The following is a 21,138-nucleotide window of genomic DNA, read 5'->3' on the forward strand; positions in this document are numbered from 1 at the left end:
CTCCACCGCTGTCAGCCCCTTGGGGCCCGGCCCCCGCCTGTGGCCTCCGGGACAGGCCCGGCCTGTGCTCTGCAGGCCCAGAGCCCCCAGGGCTGTTGGGCACCGCGGCCATCACTTGCTGGAAGCTGCTCATAGAAGTGAGATGATTTATTACCAAAGCTGAGCACAGGCGGGCGGGGCGGGGCGGGGCGGGGAGCTCATTCCTCAGGCTTCTCTCTAAGCAGCTGCGGGCGAGCGGGCAGGGCAGGGCTGGGCAGGGCTGGGCCGGGCTGGACAGGGCCCCCGAGGCTGACCGGCCGTGGCTGTCATTGCCGACCCACCATTGCCACGAACTTGCGAATATCCTGGGCGAGCAGCCTGGGCTCCTCGAAGGCGGCGAAGTGGCCCCCGGCCGCCATGTAGGAGTAGGAGAGGAGTCTGGGGTACTTGGCCCTCACCCACTTCTCAGGGAGGTGCAGCAGCTCAGAAGGGAAGGCAGCAAAGCCGGTGGGCACGAAGACCTTCATCCTGGAAGGGACGGGGTTTGCCAGGGCGAAGCCGTGCCTGCCCTCCCCCAGCCAGGGCAGACACCAGGCTCCGGCCTCCCGCGCCCCGAGTCCTCTTAAGGGGGCTCCCAGCCTCACTGCACCCCCCGCCCCCGCCTGGCCCCGGCAGCCCTGAGGGACTCTGCGGCCACGCCTGGCCTCCCCAGCTCATCGTGCTATCTCACAGCCTCGGATGCCTGACCGCGGGCTGGGCTGCGCCCTCCTCCTCCCCCGCCCCCTCCCGCCAGGCTCACCGCTCGTGCTTGTGGGCCATCAGGCCCTGGCACATGTTCTCCTTGTAGAAACGCTGGGAGGAAACGATGGAGCCCGTGGTCCAGTACAGCATGATGTTGGTCAGCAGCTCGTCCAGGGTGAACTTCCTGGGAAGGCAGCAGGGAAGCCTCTCTGGTTGGCAGGGCACCCACACAGGGAGGCAGCAGAGCTGCGTTCCTGGACTCAGCCGCAGCCCACGGGGAGGGCGCGCTTGCTCCTTACCACCACTCTGGGGCGGGGCCAGGCCAGGTCTCTGGGGCGGGGCCAGCCGGGTCTCAGGGGCGGGGCCAGCCGGGTCTCAGGGGCGGGGCCAGCCGGGTCTCTGGGTCTCAGGCCTGTGCCCATGGCAGAGGCCAGATGGCCCCACCCAGGTTCTGGCCTCAGCCAGATGATGAGACCCAGGAAACCGGCAATTGTGGATTCTCCCAGTGCCCGGCGCACACCCACCCAGCGCTCACACCAGGCAGGCTCACGTGGGCATGCTCACACCCCGGCATGCGCCTACCACACCTGTGTGCACCCACCCACGCCCGCCCACATCTGCACCTGCGCTCACACTAGCACCCTGTGGGTGGCCACATTTGACCAGTGCACACCCACATCCGTACCTGTGCACACTCGCTCAAGTGCCACAGTGCGGAAGAGCTCACCCTCACTCCTGGGACGCCCCTCTTCATCTCCTGTCCTAGCTGGCAAAGTGGCGTTTCCAGGCCTGCACCCATCCAGAAACCGGGGTCCCTGTGGCCCAGGGCCGCCCCGAGCGGGGATGGGCAGGACGGGCCTGGCCCGGCTCTACCCCAGGGATGAGTTGTGTGGTGGGTGGTGGTGGGAGCCTGGCTTTAACAGACGTATTTAAATGGTTCGGTTGGCACTGAGCGGCTCTCATAGTCTGGAGAATGACATTACAAAGGACTTGGACTTGGCCGCTGTTCCTGCACCGTCAGGACCTCGGAGGGAAGGGGTGAGGGACGGCTCCACTTCGAGTGACCACGCCCTCCCTCACCTGAGCCCCCTCCCCTGCAGGCCCCGCCCAGTCCTGAACCCTCACTGCCGCCCTTCCTGGCCAGGAGCTTAGGGTCCCTTTCCACCCGTACCTCCCCTCCGCAGCCCCTGAGTTCGAACTCAGAGCCTCAGGCTTGCTAAGCAGGTGCTCTGGCCCTCTCCTGGGGGCCGTTTTCAAGGGGAGGCTTGGTTTACCTCTGGGCTGCAATCCTGTCCCGGCTTCCCCAGCCTCTGGGCACGGTGCCCAGCCATTGTGCTTTTTTGGGCAACTAGGATAACAGGAGGGCACCCTGCACCCAGCCACGGGTTAAGATGGCATCTCGGGCACTTTTTTGGCCAGGGCTGGCCTCAAACATCCTAGACAACAAGGACCACAGGCCTGAGGCACCCGCCCGGCCCCAGGTTAGGGCCTGCGGCAGGGGCAGGGACCTCACCCCATTGAGTGCAGGCAGAGATGGGGCAAGGGGCACGGGACGGGTCCTGAAGTCAGGCTGTGGGGCTCACCTCTCCAGGCCGCCATCCTCCAGGCCTCGGAAGCTCGAGTCCGTCCAGGTGGAGAACTTCTCCAGGATGTAAGCAGCCAGGCCTACAGGGGAGTCATTCAGAGCACAGCCTGCAAAGAGAGCACAGGGGCCTCAGGCTGGCCCTGGGCGCTGGCCCCAGGACCGAGGTGGGGGCCTCAGGCTGGCCCTGGGTGCTGGCCCCCAGGACTGAGGTGGGGGCCTCAGGCTAGCCCCAGGACCGAGGTGTGGGCCTCAGGCTGGCCCCAGGACCGAGGTGTGGGCGCTGCACAGGAACAGGGTCGGGCACCCCTCTGCCTGCACCCGGCTCCCCACCCTCAGCTCCTACAGCCTCACTGTGGAGCAAAACAACCCTCCCACATCTACAGGGCCAGTCTGCGAGCATCACCCTCCAAGCCGGGGGTCTAGCAAGGTCTGAGTGAGACAAAACAAGACACGCTGACAGAACATGCACACGTGAACGCGCACACTCACACATGCACACACGCACACGTGAACACTCACACATGCACACGTGAACACGTGTACATGCACATGTGAACGCACGCACACGCACACATGCACGCACACGCACACACTTTGTGGTGCTCAGAAGCAGGGCTTCGTGCACACTACGTGAGCGCTCTGGGACTGAGCCACCGTCCGTCCCGTCCACAGTGCTGCTAACAAGCACACAGGTCTGCACCCTGGTGTGAAGTGCTGCAGACCTCCACGCGTCCCGCCTGTCGAGTCCGGCACACCACCCCACGGCAGGGCTGGCGCAGCCCCCGGGCAGGAGCCAGCTTGCACGCCCAGGGTGGCACACACAGCACGGGTCACAGCCGTCCCAGGGACCCACAGGGGAATCGCAGCAGCACACGGTGACCCTTCCCATGGGGGACAGTGCTTTCAGAGGGCCTCGGGTCGAGGGCCCAGGGTCAGCAGTGAGGTCACCTCCAGGATGCAGGGTCAGCAGAGAGGACCCCGTGCCCTGGGTGGTCTTCTGGGGACATGGGGTGTACTTTGCTCGGTGGCACTTTGGGGCTGATGGGTGATGTCCTTCATCACCAGACAGGTCAGTAGTGACCCCCTCCCTGCAGGGTCAGTAGGACACTGGTGCCTGCCTGTCATCCACCTGTCCCCCCCCCCAGCCCCCACTCACCCACGGTGTCCGGCTTGGTGGCCTGGATGTGCAGGTACCCGCTCTCCCTCATGATGCTGTAGAACACCTTCTCCTTGACCGGAAACAGCAGCTCCATGTCCCTGTCCGTGAAGCCCAGGAATCTCCCGAAGCGCCGTCCCAGGAGCAGCGACAGGGTTTGGAAGTTTCTCAAGACCAAAGCCATGTTCAAGTGCAGGCCCTTCACGTGGCTGAGGGCAGAGAAGAGGCCGTGCCAGGCCGCAGGCCGAGGCGCTGGGCAGTCAGGGCACCCCTCCCACCCCTCCTCTCCCCTGGCACAGCAGCCCCGCCCCGGGAGCCCTAGCCACGCACATGCCGGTGCCGGGCACCACCTACCTGGGTGCCAGCTGGGCCATGTTGGTGCAGATCAGGGACCCCCAGTCCCCCCCTTGAATGTAGAAGCTCTGGAAGCCCAGGCGCCGCATCAGCTTGTAGAAGATCCTGGCGGTGGCCACGGAGTCCAGGCCTGGTGTGAGGGGACGGGCAGCGTTGTCATGGGGGGGGGAGGGAGGGGTCCCCGGGCACCTGTGAAGCCCCCCAGACCCACCTCCCTCCACACAGAGGTGACGGTTCATGGGGGGGGGTTGTCCCCAAGGTGGGGTCCCGCAGCTGCAGGAGGCGGGGGTGAGGGTCTGGGCCATGCTCAGGGGGAGAGCGCTGCTGCCCAGCCCTCGCCGCCGCGGGCAGGTCTGCGGTGACCGTCCCTCCGCCGGCCGGGCCGGCCGCAGCCCCTACCTTTCTTGCTGGAGGCCTGGGAGAAGCCGTAGCCAGGGATGGAAGGGCAGATGACTTCGAAGACCTGCTGGTCGCCGAGGCCGTGGCTCCCGGGGTCTGTGAGCAGCGGGATGATCTTGTAGAATTCGTAGAAGGAGCCGGGCCAGCCGTGCACCATCATCAAGGGCTCCGGGCTCCGGCCCGAGGGCGCCCGGGCGGGCTTCACGTGGATGAAGTGGATGTCCAGCCCTGCGGACAGAGCACAGGCGGCCGATGTGTGTCCGGGGAGGCCTGGGCCCCAGCCCCGGCCCCACGCTCCAGGCCTGCGTGGAGAGCAGCATCACCACCCCGCAGAGCCTGCGCTCGGGGACACACAGGCCTGGCCACGCAGCACTGGACCCCAGAGCCCAGTGTCCAGCCCCAGACGGCCACAGAGATGCTTGTTCCAACAAGTTGGGGAAGGGTTCATCAGACAGGGTTCACGGACAGTTAATTGGCTGGAGTACAATTCAGTCGAGTGAGGCAAGCTCGCACACACAAGTGTACTTACCTAACCAGAAAACAGTGACACCATGTGATAAAAGCAAATTACAGTTGGGCACTGCGGCTCACGCCTGTAATCCTAGCTACTCAGGAGGCTGGGGTTTGAGAGTCAGGGTTCAAAGCTGGCTTGAGCAGGAATGTCTGTGAGACTCTTACCTTTGTTTAAAAAACAAAGAAGGAGCCAGCAGTGGAACTGTGGCTCAAGGGGTAGAGCACTATGAGTACAAAAAGCTCGGGATAGTGCCCGCACCCCAAGTTTGAGTCCCAGGACTGACACCAAAATAACAGTAAGTCACGACGCTGTGCCACGCACGGTGTGATCCTGCGTTTGCCAAGTACCTCTGTGTATGGCGCACTGCTCCACAGCCATCTAGAGTCAGCAGCTTTGTATCCTCATCACCGTGGCAGGGAGTGGCGGCATCGGGCTTGCCTAGCAGGAGGCCCGGGCTCAGGGGCTAGCGCCACAGCCCAGGCACCGCGCCTGGTGCCACAGAGGCTCACGTCCCAAGAGTGGTTTTCACGCGCACCTCACCCCACACCATTGTAAAGAGAAGACACGGTAAACCGAGCCACTGCGAGTGTGTGCTGCTGCACACTGTCAGCCGAGACTGGCGAGACTGAGCTTTGCCCGCCTGGCCCCACCTCCGTCCTGCAGCTCTGAGCTTTGCCCGCCTGGCCCCCACCTCCGTCCTGCAGCTCTTTCTGTTTAGCAGCCGGTGACACAGGCACACACGTCCTGTGCGTGTCCTGCAAGTCCTTGCTTTTCACTGGGTGTCTTCTCTCTGTCCAGGACCCTGTCCGCAACACCAGTACACTCCTCCTTAGACTCGTGACGGTTCAAACTTTGAAAAGTAGCTGAGAACATGGCTCCTCTTAACGAGAACAGGGCAATCCAGTCCACTCCGGAGCTTTGTTTTTCTCTCACTTAATCCGTCCGGGGTACCCTCCACGCTGCTCAGCTTACTCTTATCCGGGGTTTATTTCAGTAGGTAATCGTATCTTTTCTGGAAAGTGCTGCCTGATGTGGGATTATTTTTAATATGAATTCTACCAATTCACTGTTTGAGTTTTAAATTGAAGAAAGAAGCTGCATCCCTGCATGGTCACCTGTGCAGGCTCAGCTCCGCCCCTCCACACACTGCATTGTGGAGACAGACACGTCTCCTCATTATTAGCGTCATTGTCGTCATCACTGCTAGCATACACAAAGCGTGTGCTCTACCCTGGGCCTGCTCTGTCTCCACAGCTGGCCAGGCCTACAGGACACTCACTGCAGCTCAGACTCGGGCAGCTCAGACTTGGGAAGCTGAGCGTGTGCAGGCTGCGGGCTTGGTGGGGATGTGGAGGCCCGAGCCGGAGCCCCGCCCTGGTGGGGCATCCTGCTTCTCTGGATGGGGGCCCAGACCCACCCAGAGGACGATGGCTGAGGCCAGTGCAGGGTGAACCTGGGCTCCTCACAGAACACGCCGGGACGATGGCTGAGGCCAGTGCAGGGTGAACCTGGGCTCCTCACAGAACACGCCGGGAAGGGGTGGACAGGGGCAGAAGGAGGCTGCTGCTTAGCGTCCGAGCCAGGGATGTGGGGTCAGAGTGGGGCAGGAAGGGCCCTGGAAACACAGACTAGCAGGACACAAAGCAGAAGGACTTTCCTGAACGCCCAGCTGGGGGCCAGGGGGGCTGAAAAGTGGAGGGCCTGGGGGCCTGAGGGCCTGGGGGCCAAGGCCAGCATAGGCGCTGCGGTGGGGTGGAAAGCAGAGACCACTTCGAGAAAGCAGAAAAGGAAAGGAAGGGAAGAGAGAGAGGGAGGGAGGGAGGGAGGGAGAGGAAGGGAGGGAGGGAGGGAGAGAGAGAGGGAGGGAGGGAGGGAGGAGGGAGGGAGGGAGGGAGAGAGAGGGAGGAGGGAGGGAGGGAGGGAGAGGAAGGGAGGGAGGGAGGGAGGAGGGAGGGAGGGAGAGGGAGGAAGGAAGGGGAAGGAAGGAAGGAAGGAAGGAAGGAAGGAAGGAAGGAAGGAAGGAAGGAAAAGGAAGGAAGGAAAAGGAAGGAAGGAATCAGATAAGGTGGTGCACACTTACAGGCCCCACACTCAGGAGGCTGAGGTAGGAGGATCACTGGTTCAAAGCCAGCCTGGGCTACGTAGTAAGATCACATCTCAAAAAATCCAAATCATAACAATAAAAGGAAGCAGAGAGGTATCATCAAGTATCACTGAGCGCAGGGGCCCATGCCTGTAATCCCAGGTGCTTGAGATTTCGGTGTAAGGTCAGCCTGATCAAGCAGTTTGCAAGACTCTCTTTCAGTAGCAAACTGAGCCTGATGATTCACGCTGTAATCCTAGCGGCCTGGACAGAAAGCCTGGCCCCTCACTGAGGAAGCACAAAGGACCGGGCACTGGCCTTGCACACGTGGGGCTGAGTCCAAATCCTAATCCACCCAGACTACAGACAGATGATGACAACAAGGTACTGACGGTGATATGGACAATTGCACCCGGGCACCATTGGCTGGAATGGACAACGGTGCACTAGAACTCGTCTGAGCTCCTCAAAAAACAATCACAGAACCCTGCTTCTGGACAGCAGCCAGGAGAGCGGGACGCCGCGTCCTAAAGAGCCGTGCGCGGGCTGGGAAGGTGGCTCAGTGGTAGAGCGCTTGCCTTGCATGCCTGAGGCCCTGGGTTCGATTCCTCAGCACCACATAAGCAAAAAGAAAAAAGCCGGAAGTGGTGCTGTGGCTCAAGTGGTAGAGCGCTAGCCTTGAGCTGAAGAGCTGAGGGACAGCGCCCAGAACCCACGACTGAACCCCTCCCCCCAAAAAAGAGTCATGCGCACACCTGTGGGGGCAGCAAACCACCCACAGGTGGCAAAGCTCCCCGGCGAGTGATCTCCAGCCCCCGCAAGAAGGGGATTCTGAGGCCGGCGGCAGCGTGCAGACCAGCTCGGGAGAGGCGGACCTGACGCACAGGACAGCTGTGTGCTGCCGCCCAGGGAGTCCAGCCACAGAACCGCGGATCTGAGGGGGCGGGGGCGGGGAGGGGCCGCGGGAGCCACTGTTTCCAGATGCTGAGTTTCAGCTGGGACAAGAGCTGAGCGTCGGTGTGCTCAAATCCACTCACCTGCCTGAGTCCTGCCTGGGAGCCACGGGAAACCGCTAAGGTGGTAGATTTCTTCGGTGTATGTTACCACAATAAAACTGAAGCCCTCACAGTACGGTACGGTCTAATAAGCTTAGATGGTTTAAAACGTCCACATCTGACTCAAGATCTGTGGTTAAAAACACTCTTCTTGGGGCCTGCCCAAGAAGAAGCGGCCCACGTCTCTCCTAAGTGTGTCTCTCGGGAGATGGCCTGAGCCGGCAGCTCCTGTGCTGAGCCCCTCACCAGTCAGGTACCTGAGAACACCAAACCCGCGGAGGCCGGCCCGGCCTCCCCAGCCTCAGCCTCCCCAGCCCCGGCAGAACCCAACCCAGCCTGGCCTCCCCAGCTCCAGCAGAGCCCAGCCCAGCCTGGCCTCCCCAGCCTCAGCCTCCCCAGCCTCAGCCTCCCCAGCTCCAGCAGAGCCCAGCCCAGCCCGGCCTCCCCAGCCTCAGCCTCCCCAGCCTCAGCCTCCCCAGCCCGGCCTGGCCTCCCCAGCCTCAGCCTCCCCAGCCCCGGCAGAGCCCAGCCCAGCCCGGCCTCCCCAGCCTCAGCCTCCCCAGCCCCGGCAGAGCCCAGCCTGGCCCGGCCTCCGCAGCATGGCGACCTCAGGCTGGACAGCCGTGTTCCTGGGCGGCGCCCTGACCAGGGGTTTGCGGATGTGAGGGCCTGCCTCTGCATTCAGCACGATGACGCATGCAACACCTCTGTGGCGTCCGCGTCCCGGCACCGCGCAGGACGCCGCCCGGGTCCATGCTGCCCGTGGTGCCCGAGGCTCACCTTCGATGGTGGTCTTGAAGTGAGGGTACTGGTTGAGGAGCTCCACCTGCTTCCTCCAGTCAAAGTCATTCCGCCAGTAGGAGAGGACTTTCTTCAGGTAGCTGGAGTTGAAGCCATAGTGGAAACGGCTGTCCTCCAAAGGTGGAGTCCAGCGAAACCTGTCGATCCGCTGGTGCAAATCCTGGGGTAAACAGAAGAGCGGGCTGGGCACCGGTGCTCACGCCTGGCATCCCAGTACTCAGGAGGCAGAGGTATGCAGATCAAGGTTCCAAGCCAGTCCAGGCAAAAAAAGCCTGAGAGACTCTGTCTCCAATTAGCTACCAAAAAGCTAGACGTGGAGCTGTGGCTCGGGTGATACACACTAGCCCTGAGGACAAAGGCTCAGGAACAGGGCGCAGGCCCTGAGTTCAAGCCCCAGGAAGGCATCAAGAAGACCTGATTCCCCAACACAGAGCCACCCAGAGGCTGGCAAAGCTCCCGCCCCACTGCCCCACCCCTAGGGCCCTGGGCTCTGCCCTGTGGACCTCCTCTCCCCTCCCCTCTCCCCGCCTCCCTTGCTGGACCCTGGGGCTTGCCTGTGTGTGCCTCAGCCCTTGCCTTTGGCTTGCTAAACATGAAAAGACGGTTTGAGTCTCCCGAGGCTTCTCTGGGGCTGTGGCCCGCCTCTCTGTGGGACAGGCATGGAGAGGCAGGGAGAAGCAGCCGGGCCAGTGAGTGCCAGGAGGGCAGAATGCCCCATGACCCTGTTTGCATGCTGAAATCCAAATGCCCTAAGATGGCCCCATGCCACCAAGGACTTCTCTTCTTTTGACTTCGTCCTCTGCCCGTTGAAAGGTAACAATGGTCCTGACGTGGGCCGGGCAGCCCCCGGCAGGCGGCTGCACGCGGCCTCTGCCAGCCTCTGCTCTGTGCCGCGGGGTGGAGGGGCGGGCACAGGCCGGGCCGGGCCTGCGCGCTGCTCTGGGGACGGGACGGGGGGTGTCCAATATCCTACAGGACAAAGCCGCAGGGCCTGGCTCCCCCCAGGCCTCAGGCGGGAGCCTACTTTCTCCCGGGCTTCTCTTCATACTTCCTCCTCTGAACTCCCATGCCCTTTCACCACGGGTCCTTCCGGAACTTCCTGCATGCCCCTCACTCACTCACTCACCCACCCACCCACCGTGAGCTCTGAGGGGCTCTGCCTCCTCCCAGGCCTGCAGGGTGCCTGTGCCCAGCCGTGCCACAGGGTGAAGGGGCAAAGGGCAGGGCTGTGCCCAGTCCAGCCCCCCCATGCCTGGGGAAGCCTGGCTCCCGGTCCAGGGCCCCCCCCCGCCCCTGCGTCATGCCTGGGGAAGCCTGGCTCCCGGTCCAGGCCCCCCCCCGCCCCTGCCTCATGCCTGGGGAAGCCTGGCTCCCGGTCCAGGCCCCCCCCCCCCCCCGCCCCTGCGTCATGCCTGGGGAAGCCTGGCTCCCGGTCCAGGCCCCCCCCCCCGCCCCTGCGTCATGCCTGGGGAAGCCTGGCTCCCGGTCCAGGCCCCCCCCCCGCCCCTGCGTCATGCCTGGGGAAGCCTGGCTCCCGGTCCAGGCCCCCCCCCCGCCCCTGCGTCATGCCTGGGGAAGCCTGGCTCCCGGTCCAGGGCCCCCGCGCCCCCCCCCCCCCGCCTCATGCCTGGGGAAGCCTGGCTCCTGGTCCAGACCCCCGCCCTCCCCCCCCCCCCGCCCCTGCTTCATGCCTGGGGAAGCCTGGCTCCTGGTCCAGACCCCCGCCCTCCCCCCCCCCCCGCCCCTGCCTCATGCCTGGGGAAGCCTGGCTCCCGGTCCAGGGCCCCCGCGCCCCCCCCCCCCCCGCCTCATGCCTGGGGAAGCCTGGCTCCTGGTCCAGACCCCCGCCCTCCCCCCCCCCCGCCCCTGCCTCATGCCTGGGGAAGCCTGGCTCCCGGTCCAGGCCCCCCCCCCCGCCCCTGCGTCATGCCTGGGGAAGCCTGGCTCCCGGTCCAGGCCCCCCCCCCGCCCCTGCGTCATGCCTGGGGAAGCCTGGCTCCCGGTCCAGGCCCCCCCCCCGCCCCTGCGTCATGCCTGGGGAAGCCTGGCTCCCGGTCCAGGCCCCCCCCCCGCCCCTGCGTCATGCCTGGGGAAGCCTGGCTCCCGGTCCAGGGCCCCCGCGCCCCCCCCCCCCCGCCTCATGCCTGGGGAAGCCTGGCTCCTGGTCCAGACCCCCGCCCTCCCCCCCCCCCCCGCCCCTGCTTCATGCCTGGGGAAGCCTGGCTCCTGGTCCAGACCCCCGCCCTCCCCCCCCCCCCCGCCCCTGCCTCATGCCTGGGGAAGCCTGGCTCCCGGTCCAGGGCCCCCGCGCCCCCCCCCCCCCGCCTCATGCCTGGGGAAGCCTGGCTCCTGGTCCAGACCCCCGCCCTCCCCCCCCCCCGCCCCTGCCTCATGCCTGGGGAAGCCTGGCTCCCGGTCCAGGCCCCCCCCCCCGCCCCTGCGTCATGCCTGGGGAAGCCTGGCTCCCGGTCCAGGCCCCCCCCCCCGCCCCCACCTCATGCCTGGGGAAGCCTGGCTCCCGGTCCAGGCCCCCCCCCCCGCCCCTGCGTCATGCCTGGGGAAGCCTGGCTCCCGGTCCAGGCCCCCCCCCCTGCCCCTGCGTCATGCCTGGGGAAGCCTGGCTCCCGGTCCAGGCCCCCCCCCTCCCCCCCCGCCCCTGCCTCATGCCTGGGGAAGCCTGGCTCCCGGTCCAGGCCCCTGCCCTCCCCCCCGGCCCCTGCCTCATGCCTGGGGAAGCCTGGCTCCCGGTCCAGGCCCCCACCCTCCCCCCCGCCTCATGCCTGGGGAAGCCTGGCTCCCGGTCCAGGCCCCCCCCGGCCCCTGCCTCATGCCTGGGGAAGCCTGGCTCCCGGTCCAGGCCCCTGCCCTCCCCCCCGGCCCCTGCCTCATGCCTGGGGAAGCCTGGCTCCCGGTCCAGGCCCCCCCCCCCCGCCCCTCACCACAGGTCCAGCTCTGTGCAGGGCAGGGGAAGCAGTCCTGGAGTTCTTTGAGTTCAAATCCTGCTTCTTAGCTCGGCCCTGGACAAATCACTGTGCGGCTACACATTGTTTCCACTTGACCAGGCCTCAGGGACCAGGTGGCCAGGCTGGCTCTGCCTCTCCAGCCACCCAGCTTCCTGTGGCCTCAGGAGAGGGGACAGCGCTCTGTGGCCTAGCCCTCTCTCCTCCTGGAGCCCGGTGCCAAGCTGGGCCTCCTCGGAGGAGCGCACACAGAAGAAAGCCCAGGAGGGTAACTTCCTGAGCCCAGCCCACCACAAACCCACGTGCACCCCAGCGCCCTGCAGCCCCCAATGCCCTGCAGCCCCCCAGTGCCCTGCAGCCCCCCACCCCACCCTGCAGCCCCCCACCCCACCCTGCAGCCCCCCACCCCACCCTGCAGCCCCCACCCCACCCTGCAGCCCCCCACCCCACCCTGCAGCCCCCCACCCCACCCTGCAGCCCCCCACCCCACCCTGCAGCCCCCCACCCCACCCTGCAGCCCCCCACCCCACCCTGCAGCCCCCCACCCCACCCTGCAGCCCCCCACCCCACCCTGCAGCCCCCCACCCCACCCTGCAGCCCCCATCCTGCAGCCCCCAGCACCCTGCAGCCCCCATCCTGCAGCCCTGCAGCCCCCAGCGCCCTGCACAGGAGAAGGGGCCTCACATTGATCTCGTCATCCGAAGTCTCCACCTTGAAAGGCCGGATGCTCTGGTCCTCCGTGTCCGAGGGCGGGGCTCCTGGCCCCCACCACCCATCCCCGAGGGGCAGTCTCTCCTCCTTGTCCCTGGCGGTGAACCAGTAGTAGACAGCCAGGCCCAGCACCAAGGCCAGGAGGACTCCGAGCCACATGATGCCTGCAGTAAATGAGTAAGAGAAGCGCCGTCAGCCAGAGATAGGATGGGGCCTGGGGCCGGGCTGAGGGGAGGCCGGGCTGAGGGGCTCCCAGGCCCCCACCCTACCCCACAAAGACACAGGGGGGTGCTGGGACGGGCTCCCCACAAGCCGGAGGCCACGCCCATCCGGCCACACGGAGGGCTCTCCAGCTCAAAATACCCTAGTCACCTTCCCTTGTTTCTAGGGCACCGCCATGTAAGCCAGGTCTAGCACAGGACAGGGAGCGGCTCCACCAGTGGGCGGCACAGCTCCGGGCCACGTCTCTCCCACGAGGAGAGGCCAGCACTCCTACCCAGCCCTGCTCACGCCTGCGGCCCCACGCACACCTCGGCGTGGACGGTCCCCTGGCAGCTGGGCGGCCCGCTCACGCCTGCGGCCCCAGCCTCTCCAGACACAGAGATCTGAGGCCAGCCTGGGCAAAAAGCTGGGTGTGGCGATTTATAACCGACCTCTCAGCTATGCAGGGAACATGACAGGAAGGCCGAGGCCCAGGCAACCCAAGACACCATCCAAAGAGCAACTTGGGAGTGTGGCCCACGTGGCACAGCGCCTGCCTGACAAGTGCAAGTAAAACCTCAACAGGAGACCAAAAGCCTCGTCTGCCTCCCCCGCGGCCCCAGGGGGCATACCCCCCTGCAAACACCACCGCTCCGAGAAGCTGCCAGGTGCACTGTCAGAGGCTGTCTGGATGGGGGTCCAGACCGGCTTTGAATGGACTCAAGAGATCCCCCACTTGTCTCCTAGTCCCAGGAACTGCAGGCATGTGCAAACATGTATAGCCACCGGCTTTGCTTTCTTAGGTAGGAAGTGTGTGTTGTGAGAGCCCAAACAGACCCGGAAGCGATTGGGGGTTTGCAATGCCTTCTCCCATACACTCACTCTCAGATCACTGAGAGTTTTCTGGAAAGGTCAATCAGTCCTGGCATAACAGGAACTCAGATTCCAACCTAAACTGTGTGGGAGCCTGAGGGTAGACTTAGATTTACACAAATTGTAGGCTGTTCACAGTTTAGCTCTCCGCAGAACAAGAAGGTCATCTGTCACTTGTATATAAAATATTGTCACTTGTTGAAGTGTGTACCTTACTTCCTTGCACAAAACCAATAAAACCTTGGTGAATGGAACCTTGGGATCTGAAACTAGCAGAAGGCTACAGGTGCCCAGTGCCTCAAACCTCAGCTCCAGGGTCCAGTCTCTGTAACTGCGATCCTCCCAGTGGCTGGTGAAGGAGCACGCAGTGTGCATGTGTGTGTGTGCGCACGTGCGTGTCTGTATTACAGACAAGATCACCCACAATCCCACCAAGCTATGGAGGCTGGCGCCTCACAGAGAAGCACTGGCCTTAGACAGCCCAGCGGGCTGCACTTCTGAGGCCAGCTCTCCAGGCCTCGGGCCCAGCACCGCTGAGGTGTGTCCTGGCCTCTGGCCTCCCTCCCAGAGGACATGGGCAGGAGGGGTGTGGCTTGAGGCTCGGTCGCGGGGAGAAGGGCCATCCTCCTGGCATGGAAAGGTGGGGGGGGTCAGTGGGGAAGCAGGGTTAGGAAGCCCAGCTCTGGCCACTCATCTTGATGTGTGCAAGTTCAACAGCTTTAGTGGAACTGCATTCACAGCTCAGTATAATAGATTTCTCCCCCCCCCCCCCCCCCCGTTTCTGGGGCTTGAACTCAGGGCTTGGACGCTGTCTCTGAACCTCCTTATGCTCACAGCGAGCGCTCTACCACTTGAGCCACAGCGCCACTTTCAGCTTTTTCTGGTGGTTTATTGGAGATGAATCTCATGGACTTTCCTCCCCGTGCTGGCTTCAAACCTTGATCCTCAGATCTCAGCCTCCTGAGAAGCTAGGATTACAGGCGTGAGCCTCCGGCGCCTGGCCAGGCTTCTGGCTATGGTACAATTCCATGTTGACGTGTGGGCTGCCACAGGAGACGTCACAAGATGTGGAGAAGTGCACGCTTGGCCTGGAGCCTCCCCGCCTGGCCGCTGCCGGGCCCGGCCTCCCTCCCCGCCTCCGTCCATGCCGCTTAGGGTTCAGAGGAGCTTGGCTGAGCCTTAAACCCCATCCACCACAGCAACAGTCACTCAGCTTCCGCCCCTTGGTGACTTGCCTAGCAAGTACAAGGCTTGACTCCAAACCCGACACCCCCAAGAAGAAGGCCGGGGTTGGCTGGAGACAAGCCCTTGGATTTTAAGTAGCTCAGACAGGAACGCACGCACAGGATGCTTCTGTTTCCCGGTCAGGAGCCTCTGCCCGTCACTGCCCAGCGCCGCCCTGCGCACAGGTGCACAGGGTGAGACTTGGCACCAGTGTCAAGAGTTTGCAGCCCAGCAGGGAGCCGCAAGGGGCCTGGGGCCGGGGCCCAGCAGGGAGCTCCAAGCCCGCCTCCTTACCCGACTTCAGCAGGGAGACAGGCGCTCGGCTGTGGCCTCCCTCCTGGGCATCAATGCTCCGCTCTCCTCCCTCCAGGCCGTCTCACCTTTGGAACCCCGCCCTGGCCAGAGCCTGTGGAGAGCCCGCAGGTGTGTGGGGGCCCTGCCTTCCACCAGTGCACAGCCACTATGACTCAGCCCATCCGTGTTTGCACAACGCCTATCGCCCTGAACTTCAAACCACACACTGCCCCTGCTGACCCCAGCCTCTGTAATGATGGGCTGGGGCAAAGGGCTCTGCCAGCGGGCGCTCTGCCAGGCCCGCCCCCCCCAGCCCCGTGCCCTTTCCCACCCGTGGCCAGCCCGCAGTGTTGCCGGTGGGCCCTCACCCAGCCCCCGGCTCCTGCGAGACCCCTGGCCCGGCCCTGCTGCCTCTGCCCTCGGTGCTCCCTCCAACCGCAGGGGAGCCTGAGGGACAGGCCAGGGGAGCGCGGCAGAGACGAGAGAGGAGAGAGCAGTCGCATCCCTCACAGACTTCAGGCTGTGTCCCCAGCACCCTCTCCTGACTAGTCCACACCGGGCGGACCCCTCCCAGCCCCACCGCTGTCACAGGCCCTGGACTGGACGCCAAGCTGGATGCTGCTCAGGCCCTCCCCTCCGCTCCCCAAGCCCGGCGTTCACCAGGTGCAGGGCAGGAAATGAAGAAACTTTTGGATAAGAGGGTTAATTCTTGTTAAAGGACAGCAGACTTCCAGATGCTGATGAAAAGCATTTGATGAAAGAAAGGAAAGAAGAAAGAGAGAGAGAAAGTGACAGACAAAGAAAAGATGGATAAATTTGACTGTATTGGAGGAGCAGGGCTGGGAGCTGGCTTAGTGGAAGAGCGCTGGCCTGGCATGCATGAGGCCCTGGGTTCGATTCCTCAGCACCACATACGCAGAAAAAGCTAGAAATGGCGTTGTGGCTCAAGTGGGAGAGTGCTAGCCTTGAGCAAAAAGAAGTTCAAGAACCCCAGGTCCTGAGTTCAAGCCCCAGGACTGGCAAAAATAAAAGCAGCCGGGCACGGCTGGCTCACACCTGTAATCCTAGCTATCGAGGAGACTGAGATCGGAAGATTGTGATTTGAAGCCAGCTTGTGCAGGAAAGTCCGTGATGGTGTATCTCTAGAACACTTCCTTTGAGTGAAAAAGCTCAGGCATGGCGCCCAGGCCCTGAGTTCAAGCCCCGTGACCAACAAGAGCAAAGAAGCAGAGGACAGGCGGGCGGCTGCGGGAACAGGAGGAGCACAGGCAGCAAGGAGTGGCCCAGGGCGACCCCGAGGAGAGAGCAGGGTCTCTCCTGATACAGGTGGGCAAAGCCACCCTGCAAGAGTCACCCCAGAGTCACAAACACCCCCAAACCACAGGCAATACCAGAGAACCATGACTCAGCAAAAGGCCTTGGCCCTTGGCTGGATAGCCAGGGACTTTTCCAGAACAAAGGCCCACAAGGCAAGTGCTAGCAGCCAGGCCCAGGCCCAGGCTCTGAGGCTCCGGGAGGGCTGCAGAGGGGGCGCTGGGAAGCTCTGGGCGGGGCGGTGTGGGCAGAGCACGCACCACTGCGCTCCAGGGACTCCAGGGACTCCTCTCTGGGGGGCTGAGAAGGGGAAGCCACCAGCCAAGGCAAGCAGGGGCAGCGAATGTCCCAGCTCTGGCTGCTGGCTGGAGCAGAGGAGCCCAGGGGGGCAGGCAGCCTGGGCTACCCGCCCTTGGACGCTGCAGCTGCCATTTGCATCTCCACCCTTAGCCCCCGAGCTCGCCAGCCCAGCTGGGGCTCATGCTCTGCCCCAGGCCAAGGCCTTGTTTATCTGTGTTCAGGACCTGGAAGGAGGCCCAGGTCAGCTCAGTCAGAAAGGAAAAGGGGAAATGTAGTTTGCAAAAACAAAGAGGAGAGAAAGTGAGTGGAGAGGAGCAGGGGACATGGGGCTGCGGGAAGGACGTGGGCCAGCTGCTCTAGACCCTCCTACGCCCACCGCGGCCCAGGACAACTGCCTCCCCTCAGAAAGGCCTGTCTCCACGTGTGTGTGTGTGTGTGTGTGTGTGTGTGTGTGTGTGTACTGCAGGACAACTGCCTCCCCTCAGAAAGGCCTGTCTCCACGTGTGTGTGTGTGTGTGTGTGTGTGTGTGTGTGTGTGTGTGTGTGTGTGTGTGTGTGTACTGCAGGGCCAGGATGGGGAGACAGGGGACAGCTACTTCCTCTGTGTGCATATACACACAGCCCTGAGCACTCAGAATGAAGTTGGTGCACACACACACATATATACACACACACACACACAGAGCCCTGAGCACTCAGAATGAAGTTGGCACACACACACACACACAGAGCCCTGAGCACTCAGAATGAAGTTGGTGCACACACACATACACACACACACACACACACAGTCCTGAGCACTCAGAATGAAGTTGGCACACACGCACACATACACACACACACACACAGAGCCCTGAGCACTCAGAATGAAGTTGGCGCGCGCATGCACGCACACACACACAGCCCTGAGCACTCAGAATGAAGTTGGCACGCGCGTACCCACACACACACACAGCCCTGAGCACTCAGAATGAAGTTGGCGCGCGCATGCACGCACACACACACAGCCCTGAGCACTCAGAATGAAGTTGGCACGCGCGTACCCACACACACACACAGCCCTGAGCACTCAGAATGAAGTTGGCGCGCGCATGCACGCACACACACACAGCCCTGAGCACTCAGAATGAAGTTGGCCTAGCAAAGAACAGTTGGTTCTGACTAGGACTACCATCAAGGCACACTCGATTCTCACGGCCTGAGGATGGGCTGCAGACCTGGACATGAAGATCCACACCAGCCCTCCCCTCCTCCCCCCCCCCTCCCCCCCCCAGACCTAGGCAAGAAGATCTACACCAGCCCCCCCCCCCTGCAGACCTGGACATGAAGTCCACACCCCAGCCCTCCCCTCCTCCCCCCCACAGACCTAGACAAGAAGATCTATACCAGACCCACCCCCCTGCAGACCTGGACATGAAGATCCACACCAGCCCCCCCCCTGCAGACCTGGACGTGAAGATCCACACCCGCCCCCCCCCTGCAGACCTGGACGTGAAGATCCACACCCGCCCCCCCCCCCCTGCAGACCTGGACGTGAAGATCCACACCCGCCCCCCACCCCCTGCAGACCTGGACAAGAAGATCTACACCGGGTCCTGCCCGGACCTTTGCTGGCCCTTGGCCGGCTCCCCACAGCTACCTGGACAGCACTCTCTCCCTACCCAGCCTCCAGGGGCAGCCGGTGTCTCCTGGCAGTGGCCCTCCCCAGCACTTCAATGCTTTGCGGGCGCAGCGCTGCGCGTCGTCTTCTTCTCAGGGAATTCCTGTCACAAGCTCCTAAGTTTACCGCCCTCCGACCCCCGCAGGCCCCGCCCCGCCCGGCCCGCCGCCGCCCCTCCAGGCTGCCCTCCCGCAGAGGCCGGGGAGGAGGGGCAGGGAGGGGACTGCCGGGAAACGCAGAGTGGAGGCGGGGCGGGGGGCCGTGCGCACCCCACGGCCCCGGCCCGCGCGCGCCCCACGGCCCCGGCCCCACGGCCCCGTGTGCGCCCCACGGCCCCGGCCCCACGGCCTACGCGCGTCCCACGGCCCCGCGCGCGCCCCACGGCCCCGGCGCCACGGCCTACGCGCGTCCCACGGCCCCACGGCCCCGGCGCCACGGCCTACGCGCGTCCCACGGCCCCGTGTGCGCCCCACGGCCCCGGCGCCACGGCCTACGCGCGCCCCACGGCCCCGTGTGCGCCCCACGGCCCCGGCGCCACGGCCTACGCGCGTCCCACGGCCCCGTGTGCGCCCCACGGCCCCGGCGCCACGGCCTACGCGCGTCCCACGGCCCCGTGTGCGCCCCACGGCCCCGGCCCCACGGCCCCGTGTGCGCCCCACGGCCCCGGCCCCACGGCCCCGGCCCCACGGCCTACGCGCGCCCCACGGCCCCGTGTGCGCCCCACGGCCCCGGCGCCACGGCCTACGCGCGTCCCACGGCCCCACGGCCCCGTGTGCGCCCCACGGCCCCGGCCCCACGGCCTACGCGCGTCCCACGGCCCCGTGTGCGCCCCACGGCCCCGGCCCGCGCGCGCCCCACGCAGGCGTGCGCCCAGCTCAGACCGGGCCGCCCGCGCTCACCGTCTGGGTTCCCAGGCGCCTTCTGCGTGCCCCGCGTCCCGGTCCCCGCCCTGGTCCCCGGGCAGGGCAGGCTGACCCGCCCCACCCGGCCCAGGCCGCCCCTCCCGAGGCTCCGCCCCCCGGGGCCAAGCCTGGAATGGAGCCCAGCGCCCAGGCGGAAACCCAAGAACCAGCGCGGAGTCCGAGGGAAGGGCGGCCGTCCAGGCCCGCAGGTGGGGCGCCCACCTGTTACCTGCCACCCCCCAGCCCACGGCGCCTGCGCGGACCAGGGCCCACGCCCACCTGTTACCTGCCCCCCAGCCCACGGCGCCTGCGCGGACCAGGGCCCACGCCCACCTGTTACCTGCCCCCCAGCCCACGGCGCCTGCGCGGACCAGGGCCCGCGCCCACCTGTTACCTGCCCCCAGCCCACGGCGCCTGCGCGGACCAGGGCCCGCGCCCACCTGTTACCTGCCCCCCAGCCCACGGCGCCTGCGCGGAGGCACCGCGAGCGCGCCAGGGCCTCCCCAGGCCCGCCCTCGGCTCGCCTTTCGCCCCCTGCGTGCCCGCACACTGCAGGGCGGTCGTCTCCGGCCGCCGCTGGCACTGCGGCCCCGTTACTGCGGCTGTAGGTTCGGCCTTGACCGTGGCGCGTGGAGGCCGCCGGCCCTGTTGTCAGCGGTCACCTCGGTGCGACTGCGGGGCCGAGATGCTGGGGCGGCTCCTCCGGGGGAGGGGCCGGCTGCGGGGCCCCCCAGCTCCTCCGGGGGAGGGGCCGGCTGCGGGGTCTCAGCTCCTCCGGGGGAGGGGCCGGCTGCGGGGTCCCAGCTCCTCCGGGGGAGGGTCCGGCTGCGGGGTCCCAGCTCCTCCGGGGGAGGGGCCGGCTGCGGGGTCCCAGCTCCTCCGGGGGAGGGGCCGGCTGCGGGGTCTCAGCTCCTCCGGGGGAGGGGCCGGCTGCGGGGTCCCAGCTCCTCCGGGGGAGGGGCCGGCTGCGGGGTCCCCCCAGCTCCTCCGGGGGAGGGGCCGGCTGCGGGGTCCCAGCTCCTCCGGGGGAGGGGCCGGCTGCGGGGTCCCAGCTCCTCCGGGGGAGGGGCCGGCTGCGGGGTCCCAGCTCCTCCGGGGGAGGGGCCGGCTGCGGGGTCCCAGCTCCTCCGGGGGAGGGGCCGGCTGCGGGGTCCCAGCTCCTCCGGGGGAGGGGCCGGCTGCGGGGTCTCAGCTCCTCCGGGGGAGGGGCCGGCTGCGGGGGCCCCCCAGCTCCTCCGGGGGAGGGGCCGGCTGTGCCCCTCAGCTCCTCCAGGGGAGGGGCCGGCTGCGGGGTCTCAGCTCCTCCGGGGGAGGGGCCGGCTGCGGGGTCTCAGCTCCTCCGGGGGAGGGGCCGGCTGCGGGGTCCCAGCTCCTCCGGGGGAGGGGCCGGCTGCGGGGTCCCAGCTCCTCCGGGGGAGGGGCCGGCTGCGCCCCCCAGCTCCTCCGGGGGAGGGGCCGGCTGCGGGGTCTCAGCTCCTCCGGGGGAGGGGCCGGCTGCCGTCCCTCGGGGCTCTCCAGGTCGCCTGCCACTGCAGTGAAGGGGAGATTTTTCCAGAAGCAGCCAGCGTGCTGCCGACCCCGCCTCCGCCGGTGACCCGCAGCAGGCTGGGGCCCAGCCGCAGTGCGCTCTTAGATCTTAGACCGTGTATATGACTGCAGTGCGGGCTGCCGGGCGCCGGGGCTCGGGCCTGGAATCGTGGTTCAAAGCAGCCCGGGCAGGAAAGTCTGTGACTCAAGTGGTAAAGCACTAGCCTTAAATACAAAAGCTCATAGATAGCACCCAGGCCCTGAGTTCAAGCCCCAGGACCAGCACAACACATAATTAAAAATGAGAGAGAGAGAGAGACATTACCTAGAAACAATCATGGGATAAATGAATGAATAAACCTAAGAGCTAGCCAGGAGCTGGTGGCTCACACCTCTAATCCTAGCTACTCAGGAGGCTGGGATCTGAGCATCATGGTTTGAAGCCAGCCACAGCAGAAAAGTCTGTGAGACTTTTTTTTTTTTTTTTTGGTCGGTCGTGGGGCTT

The 21,138-nt window shown here is 65.4% G+C and overlaps 2 protein-coding genes across 4 annotated transcripts; one reads left to right on the forward strand and one right to left on the reverse strand.

The window, feature by feature from the left end:
- Positions 1–132: 132 nt before the first annotated feature.
- Positions 133–19,200, reverse strand: Ephx1 (epoxide hydrolase 1). 3 transcript variants are annotated; one of them, XM_070023231.1, is made up of 9 exons: positions 19,104–19,200; positions 12,312–12,502; positions 8,647–8,827; positions 4,215–4,442; positions 3,816–3,945; positions 3,462–3,670; positions 2,304–2,412; positions 779–904; positions 133–507 (listed from the first exon to the last, which is right to left on the reverse strand). In XM_070023231.1, exons 2-9 carry the CDS (start codon positions 12,495–12,497, stop codon positions 306–308), a joined length of 1,371 nt encoding a protein of 456 aa, XP_069879332.1. In that variant the 5' UTR covers positions 12,498–12,502; positions 19,104–19,200; the 3' UTR covers positions 133–305. The 3 variants fall into 3 exon arrangements, with proteins under 3 accessions (XP_069879332.1, XP_069879334.1, XP_069879333.1); XM_070023233.1 differs by lacking the exon at positions 19,104–19,200 and adding an exon at positions 18,206–18,306; XM_070023232.1 differs by lacking the exon at positions 19,104–19,200 and adding an exon at positions 14,931–15,042.
- LOC138827572 (basic proline-rich protein-like) lies at positions 16,868–20,700 on the forward strand. The gene is made up of 3 exons (XM_070023146.1): positions 16,868–16,953; positions 17,909–18,225; positions 18,350–20,700. Exons 1-3 carry the CDS (start codon positions 16,868–16,870, stop codon positions 20,698–20,700), a joined length of 2,754 nt encoding a protein of 917 aa, XP_069879247.1.
- Positions 20,701–21,138: the final 438 nt, after the last annotated feature.

The sequence above is a fragment of the Dipodomys merriami genome, unplaced genomic scaffold, assembly GCF_024711535.1.
Source record: "Dipodomys merriami isolate MVZ:Mamm:240054 unplaced genomic scaffold, mDipMer1.0.p SCAF_158, whole genome shotgun sequence".
In the NCBI taxonomy this organism is placed as follows: Eukaryota; Metazoa; Chordata; class Mammalia; order Rodentia; family Heteromyidae; genus Dipodomys; species Dipodomys merriami.

What these genes read in the sequence shown, in the direction of transcription:
- Ephx1 (XM_070023231.1), bottom strand. Translation starts at nt 12,497, where the DNA reads ATGTGGCTCGGAGTCCTCCTGGCCTTGGTGCTGGGCCTGGCTGTCTAC. An exon ending in CCAGGCCTCCAGCAAGAAAG is followed by an intron (nt 3,946 to 4,214) that starts GTAGGGGCTGCG and finishes CCCTCACACCAG; the next exon opens with GCCTGGACTCCGTGGCCACC. An exon ending in GAGGATGGCGGCCTGGAGAG is followed by an intron (nt 905 to 2,303) that starts GTGAGCCCCACA and finishes CTGCCTTCCCAG; the next exon opens with GAAGTTCACCCTGGACGAGC.
- LOC138827572 (XM_070023146.1), top strand. Translation starts at nt 16,868, where the DNA reads ATGGGGCTGCGGGAAGGACGTGGGCCAGCTGCTCTAGACCCTCCTACG. An exon ending in AACTGCCTCCCCTCAGAAAG is followed by an intron (nt 16,954 to 17,908) that starts GCCTGTCTCCAC and finishes TCCCCCCCACAG; the next exon opens with ACCTAGACAAGAAGATCTAT. An exon ending in CCAGCCTCCAGGGGCAGCCG is followed by an intron (nt 18,226 to 18,349) that starts GTGTCTCCTGGC and finishes CGACCCCCGCAG; the next exon opens with GCCCCGCCCCGCCCGGCCCG.